This window comes from Homalodisca vitripennis, chromosome 1, assembly GCF_021130785.1.
Source record: "Homalodisca vitripennis isolate AUS2020 chromosome 1, UT_GWSS_2.1, whole genome shotgun sequence".
Taxonomy (NCBI): Eukaryota; Metazoa; Arthropoda; class Insecta; order Hemiptera; family Cicadellidae; genus Homalodisca; species Homalodisca vitripennis.
Window position 1 is genome coordinate 83,691,002 of NC_060207.1, and position 18,609 is coordinate 83,709,610.

At 31.4% G+C, this 18,609-nt stretch overlaps 1 protein-coding gene across 6 annotated transcripts in view; it reads left to right on the forward strand.

Moving 5' to 3' along the window:
- LOC124365877 (transcription factor CP2-like protein 1) overlaps nt 1-16,554 on the forward strand; it is a 188,721-nt gene extending 172,167 nt beyond the window's left edge. For all 6 annotated transcript variants that reach the window (XM_046821979.1, XM_046822013.1, XM_046821996.1 and 3 more), the window contains 3 exons: nt 1,187-1,380; nt 7,755-7,984; nt 14,503-16,554. In XM_046821979.1, coding sequence (XP_046677935.1) covers nt 1,187-1,380; nt 7,755-7,984; nt 14,503-14,555 — 477 coding nt within the window. In that variant the 3' untranslated portion in view covers nt 14,556-16,554. The remainder of the gene's footprint in view (nt 1-1,186; nt 1,381-7,754; nt 7,985-14,502) is intronic.
- The last annotated feature ends 2,055 nt before the right edge of the window (nt 16,555-18,609 follow it).

Here is an 18,609-nt window from a genome sequence, read left to right on the forward strand (position 1 = left end):
TTGATAAAATTAATTTCCTTTGATAAATCATTAAAATTTATTTTCAAATTTTTTTTTAATTCCAACAGATGACTATAAATCCGTTCAATAGAATTCGATACTCAGTAAGACACACTGTAACTAGATTAGACTGCCAGTTGAGATTAATATAAACAGAAAGAAAGCCACAAGCTCCGAGCTGCTACCATCCAGAATACACACAAACCAGTTAGAACTGAATCTCATTCGTCTGATACAAACTGTGCAACTAGCACACCTGTCTCTATAGCAACAATTACAGACCTCTATGCCTAATTAATTATAATGTAGGTTCAACATAGTTTTAATTAGCTTGAAATACAAAAGTAACCTTTTTGAAAAAAAAATATCAACTGTATTGCCAAGATATAATCTAACATAGAAAATTTGGAAGTATTCACAGAAGTAAATAAAATCAGTAAGAACATAGCATTCAATAACAACATTTGATTTGAATTAATTTTTGTGTTTATATTTTGGTTTTTTTTACTTTAGTAAACATACCATGTTGTGTTTCAAAAAGATTTTTAGTTTAATACAGCAAAATACAACACAAAACATGTTAAGGTTTATCAAATACAGATACAATTGTACATAGCAGCCAAAATTTACAGTTAACTTTTAAAATGTTTAGAATAAATTTTGGAGGTTGACAATTTAAATTCTTTAATTTTTGTACAAAAATAGTTTGATTTTATATATATATATATATATATATATATATATATATATATATATGAAGTGTTCGTTAATTTATCATATATACATACTATAAATATTTATTTTTTATTTACTAACTAGACTGGTTGCGGAACTAAACCGGTGATCCAGTAGTCGCTATATTAAACCTACTCATAACAAATACAATAAACAAATAAATATATGTTTTAAAAAAGTATGGGGTTAGTTGATAACAATTTTTGTGGCCTTTTCTTTCAGTGTAGTCTGAAATAAAAATTTGCCTTCACAAATTTCAATATTAAAGCAAAATAGTATAAAGCAAGTGGGAAATTTATCATTGGGTTAATCTTGTTTTAGGAAGAATGACTTTGTAAGTTACGCAAAAGACAACGATAGTAAAGATACACTAAACTAAAATTTCATGTAATCATAAGAGGTAACTTCAATATTATGCTAGTTATGTTACATGGTGTAATGCTTTTAACAGGGAGCTCTAATTGGAAGTGCTACACCTCAGCAAACAATGACTTGGCTCCAGGCAAACCGCTTTGCCGCCTACTTGCACACCTTTGCTAGCTTCTCTGGGGCCGATTTGATGCGTCTCTCTCGTGACGACCTCATCCAGATCTGCGGCCTAGCTGATGGCATCCGCCTCTTCAACTCTCTTCATCCTCGGGCCAAGTAAGTTCTGCCTTGATGTCATTCATTGTGTGATTGTGCCGTGCATCCTGTGAATTAACAAGTAGAAACCATGTGAGGAACATACTTGTTTGAAAATTTTGTGTGATACATTTAACCCTTCGTACGCTGTAAGCGGAATATTCCGCCGAGTAAATCTAACTCGAAACGTTCTAAGCGGAATAGATCACGGAATCCCCTGACAACGTAATATAATTACGTTAGTTCTACAAATTGCCGCCAGAATGCTTGAGAATAAATATTTGGTGTTCTAATATGACGCAATTTTAAGCGTGACTCATCAAAACATCTGGGACCAATCACAACGGAAGCTTTTGTTTGCTTTGTCAGTCCACACCATTGCCAGTGAGCAAGCGGTACGCTCTAAGTGGAAATACTCGCGCGTGACAGTCAGCTGCCGGCGGCCGCTGTGTATTGTTGTTTATTGTTTATATCCTGCTATACTGCTTTAGCTGTCTGTTGTGCGAGGTTATCCATATCGATAATGTGATAAACTATATATCTATGTAAAACATGTGAGGCCAAGCCTGCCCTCCACCCAGATGAGTGTTTTGAGATTTACCACATACAAGTCCAATATTAGTGTGCCTTTTTTATTTTTGTGCCATTTTGTATTCTTTATATATTCCATATTTGTCATGGATTTGTTCCCTTCATTATCTACTAATTTTGTATAAATAATATGAATTACTGTTGTGCTAACTTTTGCTACCTTCAGAAAAATTTATTGGACTTTATATACTGCGTGTATATTTACATGTATATGTACTCATATGTAAATAAAATAAAAGCAATACAAAAACTATCATGTGTTTTCATCAGTTGCATGACCAATAAACCTAAAAAATATATAACTTTGAAAAAATTAAAAATTATTTTTTATTGAGCATTAGAGCAATTTTATACAACTTGCTTTCAGCGTACGAAGGGTTAAAATTCTGTGTGAAAAAGGTGTTATTATATTTATTAATGTGCATTACTAAGGTAGCACAGTGTGATAATGAAAATTTATAATTTTATCCTGATTTTCTCATAAAAGACCAATAATTTGCCCAATAACAAATTCTAGGATCTCTTTGTTTATATGTTATGCACATTACTAACAGGTAATGTTTCTTGGATTGAACACTTTAACTCTGATTAACTTTGTGCAAGGTAAATATAAGTTATATTTTCTTCTTGTTAATCTTCTGATTTTACTCTCACCCAAGTTTAGCAAATCAAAAGGAACTTCATATAAAATAACTAACACAGCACACGTAAATAAACCAACTACGATCTGCATACTTGATCTGCATATAACAGAACTGAACATAGCTCTTCAGCAATTTTCAATTGTTACATCTACAACGTGGATGACATGTCAAAACAGTCGTTTAAGGGATTTTTAGTAAAGTTTCAACCAGAAACATTATAAAATAATGTTGGTAATAAATATAATACTAAGAACCATAATCAACTTCTGGCACCTCTCATGTAGCGGGCTCTGCAGCTCTAAAGTCGAATTGTAGGATATTTTTCAAATAATGAGAACTTGTTAAAGTGTTTGTAAATACATTTGAAAAAGTGTTTTAATTATAACATTTATTGGAACAGTTTATGCAGAAATAATTCCCTGGACAACAGTAATCGCTACCTGGAGTTGGTAATGGTAATTTAGAATGCCTAGAATCACCAAACTATATTGTTCATTCTAATTTAAACATAACCCCCATCTGCCAGTATAAGAAAAACTGTAGTTCTAGGTTATTTTATGCATTTGTAAGATTTTTGTATTACAACATTTTCACTCAATACGGTCCATGGCACTATGCGCCTGCAGTAAATATGTTCTCTTTGTAATCCTTATACCATACTCAATACACTTACCAGTTTTTCCTTGATTCAGTCACTGAGCTCTCAAACAATCTGCCACAGAATAATTCTCCTTTCATGGATTTATTGGGTAATATTCCTGTTCCTCCTAACTCATTTCAGTGGAAAGAAATTAAACCAGATGATTTAGTTAAAATGGTTTCTAAACTCTCAAATTCCAAAAGTATGGACTATTACTGGTTATCTAACAATATAATCAAGAAAACCATCCATGAAATCAAAAGGCCATTGGCTATTGTCTTCAATAAATGTCTGGAGGCGGGTTTTTTCCCTGGCTCTTTAAAAGTGTCAAAAGTTATTCCGATTTACAAAAAAGGTGACAAGGACAAGCCGCAAAGTTATCGTCCAGTTTCTATTGTCCCCATTTTCTCTAAAATTTTGGAAACCATCATGCACCAACAGCTTTTTTTGTATTTTGAATATTTCAATCTCCTGTCTGAATCACAATTTGGTTTTCGGCCAGGCAGGTCCACAACTTCAGCGGTGTTGGAGGTTGTTAATCATACCCTTGTGGCCTTCGAGAGGAGGGAATCAACGGCTCTATCTCTCTTAGATTTAAGCAAAGCTTTTGATTGTGTCCCCTTTGATTCAATCATTCAAAAACTCAAATATTATGGTATTTCTGAGAGTGCTTGTCAGATTATTACCTCTTATCTATCGGATAGAAAGCAGTTTGTATCTATTAAGGGGTGTAATTCTTCAATGAAAGAGGTAACAATTGGAGTCCCACAGGGGTCTGTATTGGGACCTTTCTTTTTTACTGTAATAATTAATGACCTGTCAGTGAACTTAAATGTAAACTCAGTTATCTATGCGGATGACACGTCTCTTTTCTCGAGTAACCGATATCTGGACGTTCTTCAAACAGAGATTGAAAATGCTCAAACTGGAGCATTAAATTGGTTCACCTCCAACAAATTACATTGCAATCCAGAAAAAACTCAAAATCTGTTGCTGAGTTTAACATCTAAAGAAAAGCCTCATCCTGTAAAGTTGTTAGGCTTTGTTATTGATTCGAAATTGACCTGGGCTCAGCATGTAAATAATGTGTGTATAAAAATCTCGAGAGTCAGCTATTTACTATGGAAATTAAGAGCTTTAATATCAATAGAACATCTGAGGTCTTCCTATTTTGCACTGTTTCAATCACACTTATCTTATGGTCTAATTCTTTGGGGTCATTCTTCTGGTGTATCGGATATTCTCATCATACAAAAGAAAGTCGTCAGAACACTGTGTGGAGCCAGGTATCTTGAACACTGCCGACCTTTGTTCATCCAAGCTAAAATTCTTACAGTGATCAATTTGTACATCTACCATATCCTTATCTACACTAAAACTAACTTACATTTATTTTTCACTAGGCAGCATTTTCATTGCCATTTGACTAGATTCAGCCATAAGCTTGACTTGCCGCAGCATCGCCTATCAAAAACAGGCTCCTCACATCAGGTAAATTGTGTCAAATTTTTTAACAAATTACACGTTTCGGCTCATGACACTCCATTATCTAATTTTAAGCACAAATTGACCACCTGGTTACAGAATAATCCATTTTATTCTGTAGAGGAGTTTTTACAAACTGATGTTTGCCTTATCTTTTAAGCATAAGTAGCCTATTTATCTGTCTAATTGTTCATTCATGAAATGTCTTATTTATGTATCTTATTTAATAGCCTGTTTTTAATGTATAAATGTGACTGTGCCTATTTCATTGTAATGATCAATGGCAATAAAGTATTTGACTTTGACTTTGACTTAAATATTACTGTGAGCCCCTTCGGCCTCCTGTTAATTAAAAAAAAATGTTATACATAATTACATAATAAATAAAGTAATTTTTTGTATCCATTAGGAGTTGTGAAGATAACCTGACAGTTATATCTGTAAAAATGATTTTATTTATTACAAAAATGTTTCTTCAAATGCTTTTCAACTACACATATTTAATTTAAAAGTGTATTTTCTTAATGTTATACTGGATTATTAATGATCTAGATAATGGCAAAAGTGGGTACATTGCAAATTTATAATGCACACTTAATTCAACAGCTACTTTGATTAACATCACTCACTGTTGTGTCACTTATTACAGTTCTAAGATGGTTAATAAACTATATGATTTATTTATATTTAGCATTGGAAATGTGATGAACAGCTGAATAAAGTGGTGTTTTATTTCTTCCTTTACGTCAATTGTGATGTCAGTGACATTTGCCAAACACTAGTGATGATCAGCTTGTGTTTCCGTCCATTATATGATAATTTTGTCAGCAGCGCTTGGTTTTTTTCCGTAATTGTTTTGAGATAAATATATTATATTGTATTTATTGATTTAGCGTACCTTTTAATATTTGTATAGTTAGTGTATATTAATAATTTGAGTGCCAAAGGATCAATTAGATGAGCATTACAATTACATGCAAGAAATACTGTGAGACAAACTCGTTGCTGTTTTACATGCGAAATTGCATGCTCTGATCTCATTGGCCTCGCGTTTATTAATTATTAGTGGTCAGAGATTTTATTATATTTGCATTTTCATGATATCAGATTAAAGAACTGCTTTTTACTTGGATCACACCAAATGCTACAAAAATATTTTACATGTATAGTAAGCAGATCATGGTTGTCGACTAACTCCATATCAGTTGCTCTCTTACATATGTAAACATGTATATCCATATACATATCTAAATAGTAAACAGTTTTTATGTAAACTTTTTTGTGATAAAACTTGGAAGTATTACAAAGTGAGTAATTAAAATATAAGTTTTACATAGTAGATGGACTGGGTGGCTAACAATGTTCTTCCTGTGTTGGTAAATTGGTTTTATGTTTTTTTTTAATAAATTTATTTGTATGATAGAATATACTGTTTTTTTTATGATGTAATATAGAGTTTTTTTTTTGCTTATAATCCTATTACAAAATCTACAAAATATCTCTTCTTCAGACCTTGTAAAGCAGTAAATGGTCAGTTTAACATGGAATAAACCTTTTTTTCTAAATAAGCTTTCAACATACTACAATGAAATTTCCAAAGTTTATTAAAAAAAAAAACATGCACAGTCAAATGATGCATATGAAAACATATTTATGTATCTTTAAAATATAAAAAGATTTTTAAAATTAGTAAAACAAAAAAGAACTTGTACACAAATTTTCTATGGATTTTCGTTTTTAGCTAGTCGCATGGACATTTAGTCCATAATTTTATCGTTAAAATTATATGGGATAAAAATGTTACCCCTTCATATAAAAAGGTTATGAATTTTGTAGTAAAAGCTTGCAAAAATCAACATTACCATTATTCTTTTATAACTTTCATTATTATACATTATAGTATTGTCTAATTCATTGTGAACAATAAGATTCCAAAATATAATTATGTTTACAGTAGTAAGCATTGGTTTTTACACATTGTATAAAAAAAGTGCACATCAACCAAAAAACAGCCTATGGTTAGAGAAAAATTGAATGTCAGATCTAGAGTTAAATAATAAATAATATAGATGTTGCAAAACCCTGTACTTGTCCACAGGGTTTTAAGCTGAGATGAACATTTTCTTAGCAAAAATGCTTCCAAGCCCCTCCGCGGGTGATTACAATAATAATTATCGTCTGTAGTTCTATAATACTTTATCCTCTAGAACCAGTATATATATATATATATATATATATAGAATTGTAAAAATATTTAGAACCTCAATAATAAAAAGATTGTTTTAAAGGTTTTATTAAAAGCAGTAGATCTATAGTTAGAAAATAAAATAAAAATATACAACAAAATGCATCTAGTCTTCTCTTAATTTTGAATGCAAAATTAAATTAAATAGTTTGGTTATTTTTACTATTAAAAAAGTAATTTTTAACATACATTTATCTTTAAAAAAACTACTTAGGGCTTACCAACATCATTCAATCTGTAGACTTATTTGTTTTGTAAACACCAATGATTAAAATCATTGAAATGGATTGCTTTTTAGTAGTATTTTCAATAGAGATCATTAAAAAATTGTTTAAATTGGTTATACTTAACCTTTTATGAATGTCTGTCATTTCAAAATAAAATCAGACTATAACATAACCTGAAAACCTCCAGTACTAGTTACAGACGCCAAGACAAGACACTTAGAGGTGTACAACGTTTGCTTTCGTTCATATTTGTGTCAGGCACAGTGCATCAGCACAGCTGTCATACCAACAGGCTTGGCCATTATTGTTGGATATTACTTTCGCACCAAAAAGTATAGATAACCTAGTTTGAACGTTAATCACAAACTAACTAGTCCAGCAAAAATTACGGGTGTTACATTAAAATGTAATTGTTCAACCAAATTACGGTTTTGAACATTCATAACCAGGAAAATTTTTAATCGTATTAAGACCAAAGTTTTATACAAGAAAAAACAGCCTGTGGTTAGAGAAAATTCAAATGCTGGTTCTAGAGTTAAATATAAATAATATAAATGTTGCAGGACCCTGTACTTGTGCGTACAGAACTCTCCGGTGGTGTATCAGGCAGTGTACCTAGCCTCACTGTCCAGCCGCGAGATGTGTGTCAAGGTGGCAGCCCTGCTGGGCTTCTCACACAATCAGCTGACTCACATATACATGCAGGGTCCCAACGGCATCCATGTCGTCATCACAGATGAGCTTGTCCGCAACATCAAAGATGAAGCCACTTTCATTACAGAACTTATCTCAGGTACAGGTGGTATAATTAGTCTCTAAATTGTATTTCATATCATACATTGTTTTATTTAAAATAGTAGTAATAAGATTATGTAGTATTAAATAAAAATAGCAGCATATTAAAATAATTATTCATTTTGTATGTTTATTTATAAATTTAATGAAAGAATGTATAAAAAGGAGCACATGTTGTACATTAAAGTAATACTGCACAAGTAAAACAAACCAAGAGAGTTTCTCAATACCAGATTTTATTTATTTTAAATATATTCTTTATGTAAAATTTATTATAATATTCAAAATGACACTGAAATTACAAATGCAAATTCAAAGAGGTACAAAACGTAAGAAAAATGAGAATTTAGGATATTGTTGTTATATAGAAATGTGTCAAGTTAATAGTTCTATTATTTTTATACAGTGGGTTTTTTGTTGTCATCTTACATTTATATTGGTTTTTTATGTAATTTAATTTAAATTTTGAGCTTCAATTAAATTTATATTTATATTATTATAGGCCTAAATTCTTTGTGAGGGTACGCTAGTTGGCTGCTGGCTGCACATCTTACCCTTCCTTTTTAACATGTGAATAATGTTGAAAACTATTATAAATAGAAACTTATAATACATGTTTCACATCCATAAATGTTTCACCTCAGGAACTTGCATTGTAGTTTCTTAGTGCTAATGAATTGTTAAAAATACGATTATTTGTTAATATTAATTGTTTATCATCTATATTTAACATAGATTTGTCCATAAGTAACTCTTATGTTTAACACAATACATTCTACACATTAATTATAAATGGACTAAACACTAATTCATACCAGTCAAACTTTAATGATCTAACATTAAGGGGAATCATCAATTAAATTATTGATGATTTTTGGGGATTTTTTATGAGGCAAGGTGTTAAAATAAAGTTGGTAAATTTATTCAAATAAGACATATGCAGGGTCCCAACGGCATCAGTCGGTCATTTGTTAATTTTGTTCAATAATAACTGAGCAATAAAAAAAGTATAAGTCCTATGTCACATATTTTTTCTATAAAACAATTCTCTAACTGAAGTATTGTACCTTACTGTGCTTTCTAGAAACCTGACTGATGGTGATATTTCGACATCAAAACCAATCTAAGGGATAAGAAACAGAAAAAACAAGGATTGTTTAAATTAGTTACCTTTATATCAGATAATGGAAGGCAGTTTACTTCCCATGAATTTGATAGCTTTTGGCCAGATGTGGAATTATTCATAAAATAACAGCCCCATATAATTCTAACTCTAATTGACAGCGAGATATTACAGTAGTGAGAAAAACAAGTGGGGCTTTGGCAGAATCGAGTCAAAGGATGGACAAACGAATTACACTGTTCAAATGGGCAATGGACAAATATGGAAAAGAGATGTGGACTGATCACAAGTAAGGTACAATACTTAGTTAGAGAATTTTTTTATAGAAAAAAATATGTGACATAGGTTTATCTCCTCTGCAGCATTTTTAAAATAAGACAGACACATACAAAAATATAACTTATACCAAAATTTAAAACTGAATACTTAATTGGTTGGCCAGCCATACCTAATATAACTCACTGGTGTCACATGGTCGATGAATACATTGTTTCCTTCTTATCAGAGACTTGTCATGTGAAATTTTCTATCTTGTTTAACCCGTTGTGGTTGAAAGACACGTGTTACACTTCTACCACTCAGTAAACCAAACGCTGAAAGATGTGAGCTACGCATCTTCTGTTCATCATTTAGCAATTACTGTTTATTTCGTGCTTTTTCCACTAGAATGTGCTTGGATGCTCTCAGTTACCTTTGGTACTGTATTGTTTTCACAGTAGTAGCTTACAAATAATATCAGCTCTTCATAACATCGTATCAGATCTTCACTTTCACCTTCAGATCTGCTTGTAATAAATTGCGGTCATTCGCATTTGTTGTTTACTATAGGCAATAATCTGTGTTCTTCAGAACTTGACAGATCGTAATTAGAAAGTTGCAGTGATGGAGAATTCGATAACAACGATTTGTTCCATGACAAATTAGTTTGAGTTTGTCGGCGAATATTAGTTTACAATCCCGAGCTGTGTAAACAACAAGCTGAATCCTATTCTAGATTATTTTATTATTTTAGTTCTGTACTTATCTAAATAAATAAAGCATATATACTATTACATTGTGTTTTTGGTGCAATTAAAATTACCGCAAGTAAACTAAGCACCAAGTAAACTGGCCGACTGACTAACCAATGTAAACAACTCCATTGGATGTCACGCGCTAAGGTTTTTTCTGGCTCGCAATTGAATTAAAGTATCAAAGATAATGTTGTTTTTTTTTTTTTAATTCTTTTGTTCATCAGGACTAATGATTGTGATTATTTCATGGCTTTATAAATTTCATATTGTTCTGTTATATTTGATCTTCCATTTTTTGTTTCATTGTACGTATAATTTCTTTGTCTTCCTTTATTCATTATTTACTTATTATTCTATGTTTCTATCTATATTCATGATTTTCATTCATTCTATGTTCTGAGAACTAAAGAGGCATGTTTTGTTTATGGGTAGGTGATTTTTATATCTGGAATGAAAACTTATGTCCTACCTGTCCTATATTAAATCCGGTGTCATTTGTGCATTTTATTTTATACACTACTGTACCTTCATATTTTTTGTTTTGGTTAGGGTTTTATAACACTTGACCTAGGCTGTTTTTCGACTTGTAATTTATATTTAATCCTTGTCTTTTAAAAACGCTTGACCTAGACTGTGTTTTTTTTTTACTTGTAATTTATATTTAATCTTTCTCTTTTAATCGTGTTGTGAGATGAATCATAGATCTTCCCAGGATATTTCAATAAAATGTTTCTTTGGCTCAATGGGCTGAGATGAATTATGTTTGTTTTTGTTTAAGAAAACCGCTCTCACATTTTTCTCTTCATGTAAATGTACTACCTTTCTGTAGCAGGTTATTTAGGGGATATAATATTTTTGCCAAGTCTTATGAGTCTGTTGCAATAGTTAAACACTCTTAACCCTTTGAGTGCCACGGGTACTTTCCGAAGGCATATGCATAAAGTGCCACGCTGTTTTTCGCATATTTGTAAGCTTTTGGGAAAAAAGCTGTTGTAAAATAACTACCAAACAGATTTCCATCATTTTGTTGTTGTTTTTTTTCTTATTAAATGCAGAATATGATACATATCGTTACAAATAAAATTTGATTTAAAAAAATAAAAAAATGTCAGTATTTATAAAAAAAGTTTCTTACTTTTGTATAAAAAGTTAAGTTTTGACCTAATTTGTGTGTATACGGTATTTTTAAGATTTTTTTTCTTTATGCCATGATAAAGGCCATATGATTATAAATAAAACCCATGTGTAATATCTTATTATAGAATTTTAAAAACATGGCATTATATGTATTAACAAAATGCTGCCCGGTACCGACATTTTATAAACTGTACTTCATTTGTCAGAGTTTAGAAATTGCTTAGTAATGATGTAGTTTTCTCAATAAATCTAATAAAACATTAATACAACACAAATAATTATGATTAGTAAATTTAGAAACTAATACTTGCTAACATATTTACATAAAAGTTTACATTTACTAAATAATAACCCTAATAATATTTACACTGAAAATTCACGTTTTTCGCTTGAACACAACTCAAATCATACATTACTTTTGTAAAGAAAATACAGTAAAATACTATATAAGTTACTATTTTATTTTGTATTAACTCAAATGCTTGGTTATCGGCACATAAACAACAAGAAAGGCCGTTACGCAACACGGTACTCGTCCACTACGTCGCGTGACTGTAAGACAGAATCATCGTACAGGTACTTATCACAGCCCACTATTTTTGGACGAGTTTTCCTTATCAGAGATCAAAATAAACTTCATTATACGTTCCTTCTTCCATAATGAATAGAAAAATACTCGATGAGTCATACTTCTTATCTCCAAATCGTCTCCAAATAGACACACGAATGACCTGACATTTCCGAATAATGAAATGTTGTTCTTATAGTTTTTGATTTAATTGATTGTCGTAATAATTTGTACATTCCAAAATAGGTTAAATAAAGTCAGTTGTTTTAACAATGTAATTTATTTTGTCCCCGATAAGGAAAACTCGTCCAAAAATAGTGGCTTCTTGATAAGTACCCAAACAACATAAGTTTCACAGATAAAATAGTAGAGAAACAACATAAAACTCGTATTTATTGATAGTTTGGAACCTATTGAATACAGCCGTCTGATTATTTGGCCCAAATAATCTTGTACTATATAAAATACTATCGAAATACGAAACGTCAAAATTGGCGACGCTGGCACTTTATGCACTTTTCGTAGCGTCAAAATTAGCGACGCTGTGGCACTCAAAGGGTTAAAAATGTTTTCAGTTCTGCTACATTTTCTGGTCTCCTTGCATTCAATATGCCTCCTGAGTTTAGCGTCAGACGTGTGCATTCCGTCAGAATATATCACATGATCAATTTTCGTTTTGAAAAATCTGCATTTGTCCCTGTTTAGCCGTAAGTCTTTAGATTTCAATCTTTTAAACACTTGAGAAAATGTTTGAAGCAGCTTAGTTTTTGTAAATCCCTCTGCTGAAATGTCATATCATTTGAACAACAATAGCCTACATAATAACCTAGCAACAGTCAAGGCCCATGTAGTGTGTCACCAGCTGCGTAGTCCATCAGCTATATGCCATACAGCATTTGGATCGATATCAGCTGACAACGAGTAATATTACGAATATAAACTCTATAAAATGAATTAATATTTATTAGTAGAGGATTTGACTGGTGCAAGTTATGTTATAACTTAAATGGTTTTTGCGTAATAATAGCAGAAAGTTTTCCGACGGCTGTGCAGTATTTATCAGTGTACAAACAGTATTGATGAATATCTGTGCCATCGGTCATCAGTTGAAGAGTTAACACTAAGAGAGTTTCGTCCTGATGATGACTGTTGATCATGCACAGTGATCTATCGATCACCTCTTTTACCCCAGTATCTCGACTTTTGTGGTTAGTGATGTGCCACTCCTGGACATCTATAGGTTGTTCAGATGTAAGTGACAGGTTTTTGCTCTATCCATTGTAGGTTCAACTGGAAAGTGAACTCTCCCGGGGTAATTTCAACCTTACATAAAAGTGCAAAAATTGTGAATAATAAATCAAAACTGTTCAACAGTTGTTGCATCTGTAAAATTGTGCCATGTGAAACTTGCAGAAAATCATCCTTTATGTATAATTTTGAAATAACAATATATATTTTTAAAATTGTCACCTGAAATAGATGTGAGGCTATTTATTTCTTCCACGAACCAAGTATCTTAATTTTATAGCGTCTGCATGTGGAAACATCAGATTTTACTTTTCCATTGTACAGTTTTACTTACACATTGTATTTAAACTCATGTACTTACTACACACCTATGGCACTGTACTAACTTCTCTTGACTGTCTAAAGGGCCCCATACACCTGCGAGTCTGGCTCTCGAGCCGGATCCGCTGATTATTCACCATACACCTACGTATCTTGTTCGCCCAGTTGCAAACATGAGTTTTTCGAAGAAGTTTGCAGCTGCGGTCATAGTGTTAGATGAGCTAGGTGTATTGTATGAGCTATGTAAGAATAAACGGAAGAAAAGGGTAATGTGGTCAAAGAATTGGTTACTAAATACTGTAGAAAGAGATTTAGTCACATGAATTTATTGAATTTTGTTAGGAATGATAGTCGCCAAGACTATCAGAACTATTTAAGGATGTCAGCTGAAAGTTTTAACATGTTATTGGACAAGGTTAAACCGCTTATAACAAAAAAAGACACTGTACTGCGAAACGCTATATCACCAGAGGAACGCCTCACTGCTACTCTCCGTTTTATGGCTACCGGACAGTCTACATAATAAATGCTATCGGCAAATTTCGATACTCTTCAATAAATGTTGTTAAAAAATCAGGGCTCATAAATAACTTGGAGTCAGCCATGTTAACTCAAAACAAACAAAACACCTTACCCTTGGCGGAACGAGTGGTGCGTAACGTTTGGCCTACAGTAGTGAAAACAGAATGAACAGATTTTTCGGTGGTGGGGGCACGAGTCCGATCCGTAATGCGCCATACACTGGCGAACTGATACTCGAGCTGAGCCGCACGGCAAGCAGTGGCGGATCCGGCTCGGCTCGCCTGAATTTGACTCGGCTCGGTTCTTTATTGTCCATACACTGACGGATTTGGTCCATTTCTAGGCGAGTCGAGCCAGGCTCGCGAGCCAGACTCGCAGGTGTATGGGGCCCTTTAGCAGCATGCTATCACTGACATTCAAACAAACAGCAGGTCCATCATGCCAGATTACTGAACAGCCAGATTGTATAGATTGTACTGAACTAAGCAGTTGGGAGCTCTTGGACATTTGGAATTTTATATTAACTTGTGAGTTTCAACTATTATTTTTGAAAGTATTATTGATGAATTTTTTCATTGTTTCAGATGAGTCAGGTGAGGGGTTGTGCCTTGTTCTGAAGCAGCCTCCTCCACATTAAATACAACAGCCTACACTTCTATTGCATGCTAATTATCTTTAAATATTATTATGTGTAACCATATAATATAATCATTATCTTATTTACTTCCTTTGTCTGCACAGACTTCCAATTCATGAGGATTTTGTTGTAAAAAACACTTGCCTGTAAATTTTCTTGCCTACCTAACATAATTATTAGGTTATTACAGACTTTAAATACGGATCAATTTGTGTTAGATATTTTATATACTGTATGTGTAGTAGGAAACCAAGATTCGTTGAACCACCGCTATTGCCCTTCTAGGTTGAAAACAACATTAAACCAAATCTATTTATGCCCCTAATTTTTAATTGCAGAATTATAGGAGATATATTATTATAAAGATAAGACCAATACATACAAACACTTTTGAATTGTTACTCTACAGTTTGTATTTATTACGCGTAAAATATTGAACTAATAAAGTCACAACATTTACATTATTTTGTATGAAGGAATAAGATTAATGAAAAACTTAGGAAAGTACTTTGGTGCATATTAATACCTGTACATCTTTAAAGTGAGTAATCTACCAAAATTCAACGACTAAATACAAGGGTGTAAAATATTTGAGGTTTAATATTTGATCTTATAGGGCTAAAATCAAAATGGCCACCAATATAGCCAACTTATATATAATTGGTACCAAGAGCTTGTTTGCTTGCTTCAGAAAATATGTTTTAATTCAATTTAATTGTTATTTTTAATTGTTCATTCATAAAATAGTCTCTCTGTTTATGTATTTTACTCTGTTATTGATTAGTACTTTTCCTGTTTTGTTACTGTAATTAAAATCCTAGGTATAAATAAAATTGTACTTTTAAATTGTTACGTTTCTTACACATGTGATATACAAAATTATGTTGTGGTTTCTTATGTTAATTTTATTGTTATTTGAACCCTTTTTCTATCACTAGGTGCAGTACAGATGGAACTTATAGTAAGCGTATAATATATTATTAATATATTAACTCTCATATATAATAAACTAACTTGCATGACAATACTAACACTTCAATTATTTACACATATTCTGTATAACAAGATGTAGTTTGTTGTCTGTAATTATTACTCTCAGGTACCTTACATTCATTTCCATGTAGTCATAGACATTACCAACAATTAGTACAAACTATAAGATAGAGATCAAGCTTCTTGCATGTCATTGTGAAGCTTGTATTAGAGGTCAGCTATGTCCTCTGGCCATATTATACCCACATAAGTTAGATTAGATGTTAGTTAGACATTTGGTCGAGTTAGAAGATTTATTGCTTAGTGTTTCTTTTGAAAATGAGCAAGGATTCTCTTGGATAGAGGGTGCAATTTTGTGTGATCAACTGTTAGGAAATGTTAAAACGTTTGTATAAGTACAACAGGATAAGTTAAGTACCAGGCTTAATGTTAAGCTGTCTTATATATGGAGAATATAGGGTGTTGTTTGTTCTAGATAATTGATCGTCTTTGAAAGTTATATTAATATGCGAGGTATTCTAAAATTTAGATTTTTGAAATGTGCTTTTATTCCCACACTGTAAAACTTAGCTCAATATCATATCAGCTAATAATGTAAAAGGTTTATCCAGTTATGTTCTATCATATTATTGTTATTGCTGTTGTCCGTAGAGTAGCCAAACTGAGCTGGTTCATAAAGGACGAGTGTGGTCATCAGGGTCATGGCACAAGAGCTCTGAGGCAGGGAAAAGCATATCTTATGTGATGTTGTTAATATTTTTAAGATTTTATTTAGTTTTAAGTGATGATAAGATTGAGACGAGAAGACCAGTGCTGGGATGAGAGCTTGTATGTGGTGATGCAGCTCTAACAGAAGCAGAATGTTGTTTATGATAGTTAGATTAATATTATAATGTAACCCCAGTAGAGAATCAGCTAGTAATTGCTGTGCCAATTTGATCAATAACCACACCTATTTTTTCATAATTTCACATAGTGATTAAAAAACAGATTTTATTGTTTCAGATTTTTCCGTTACCTTTTTAACCCTTTTAGGACCACGAACAAATTTTGGTCATTTTTTCTGATTTGATTATTTTGTTAATTTCTCATATTGTAGCTAGGCATGCTGAAAAAGACCAGGGCAATTTAGAGGTTTTATTCAAGCATTTCAGAAAAAAAATTGTAGTATCACTCAACTGTTAAGATATTAATAACATTTTGATCTCTCTAAATTTATTTTGAATAAAATTATATAAAGTAGTATTTTTTAATGTTTATGCATATATAAAATGTGTTTTCACATTACAAAGATAAAACTAAAATAATTACACAAGCAATGTCAGTCTTCAAAGCAAGTTCATGAGCTAGTTCACTAAATGGTTGTAAGGTTTCATAAATTCATTTTCTATAATCACGAAAACAAGACAAACATCTAGACTAAAATGTATTACTGTTTAGCCTGACGAGTTGAGATTGATATGATTAACTTTACTTCAACTAGCATAGGTTATAAACAAAACTGCATTTTATATATATATATATATATATATATATATATATATATATATATATATATATATATATATATATAAAACATTGAGTTTCTAATCACATGTTGGATATAAAAACTAAAGCAGGTGGTGGATTGCTGTCCTAAGAGGGTTAAAAATAATTACTTTTAATAGTTTACAATTTTTTTAAATAAAATTGCCAGTATGGCAGTACACATTATCAATTTTTGAATTGTGAGTAGTCTTGAAAAATATTACTGTATCTTTTGTTGGCCACAGCAAATTTTCATACAATTTATAAAACCAAAAATTCAAAGTTATATATTATGCTGGCATATTAGTTGTTTTATTTTACTTTACTTTACCTTTATATTCTCTTAGTCCTAGGTTTGTTTTAAAAAATACAGTGAAAGCATACTACCATTTCATTTTTATTTTTGTAAAAGTTAGTTTCTTAATTATTTTTGTACAACTTCTGAAAGACAAGTAGAATGTGATATTTTAAGGTTAATACAAAACATGTGTCTTGCAATATGTGCCTTTAAAATTAACAAAACCAAATGGATAACTATTAATGTTGACAATTTGTTCTTTTTTTAATACCACCTTGCCAACATGTTTTTCTATAGAAGATATGTTTTGTTTTCAATGTAAGAATTTAAATTTACTTTTTAAGAAATAACAAAATGTTAATATGCTTTGGGTAAGTTACAATGATAAGAAGTTTATCATCTGATGGATCTATTGTTTTTTGCTTCATAGTTAAATAAATTGTTATTCAGTTTAATTGTTTCTTCCTTTAATATTTACCTTTCCCTGTTGTATAAATAACTCAAAGATCACCAGAACTGAGGGCTCACTTAGTGGAGCCTCCTGCAATCATCATACAAGTGACCCTACACCACAACCTTGATATAGAAATATACAACTAGTAAACTTTTCATTCCAATAACTAATTAAAGAGGAACAATTACATTAGTAATTTAATTTATGTATAAAACATGATGTATTGTTAAAACTTAAGCACACACTTTTTAAAACTAGTATTGGCAGGATCAGTACTTATTGATTTACTAAAGTAAAACTTCTAGGAGGCTGAAACGTAACTTTATATTTGTCAGAAACCTTTTGCCTTTTAGTGTTTTATTTTATTAAAGTTTTAAAGTGACTAATCAGCCACAAGCTAAGAACACATGTGCTCATGGACATTTTTATCTACCAATATTGGTTGTTCTAAAACTGTAACCACAAACATTAGTGTATTGTTCCATGGACAAAGAGGAGCCAAAAATTAATGTATCCAATTGGCTATTTCTTTTAGTTTATTTGTTTAGTCTGTTGGTATGTATTTTTATTTTGAAAATCAGATTTTTGAAACTAATTAATGAACTTTAACCAAAGTGTGGACGAGATCAGTTATGGATATTTTGGCTGCATTTTACAAATTAAATTTAAAAAATTGTGGTCATCTAAAATATTTATAGTCTAAAACATCTTTAATACTATAGTACTAATTTTACAAAAATAACATTTTATAGAAAATTTATCTTACACTTTAAATGATGAAA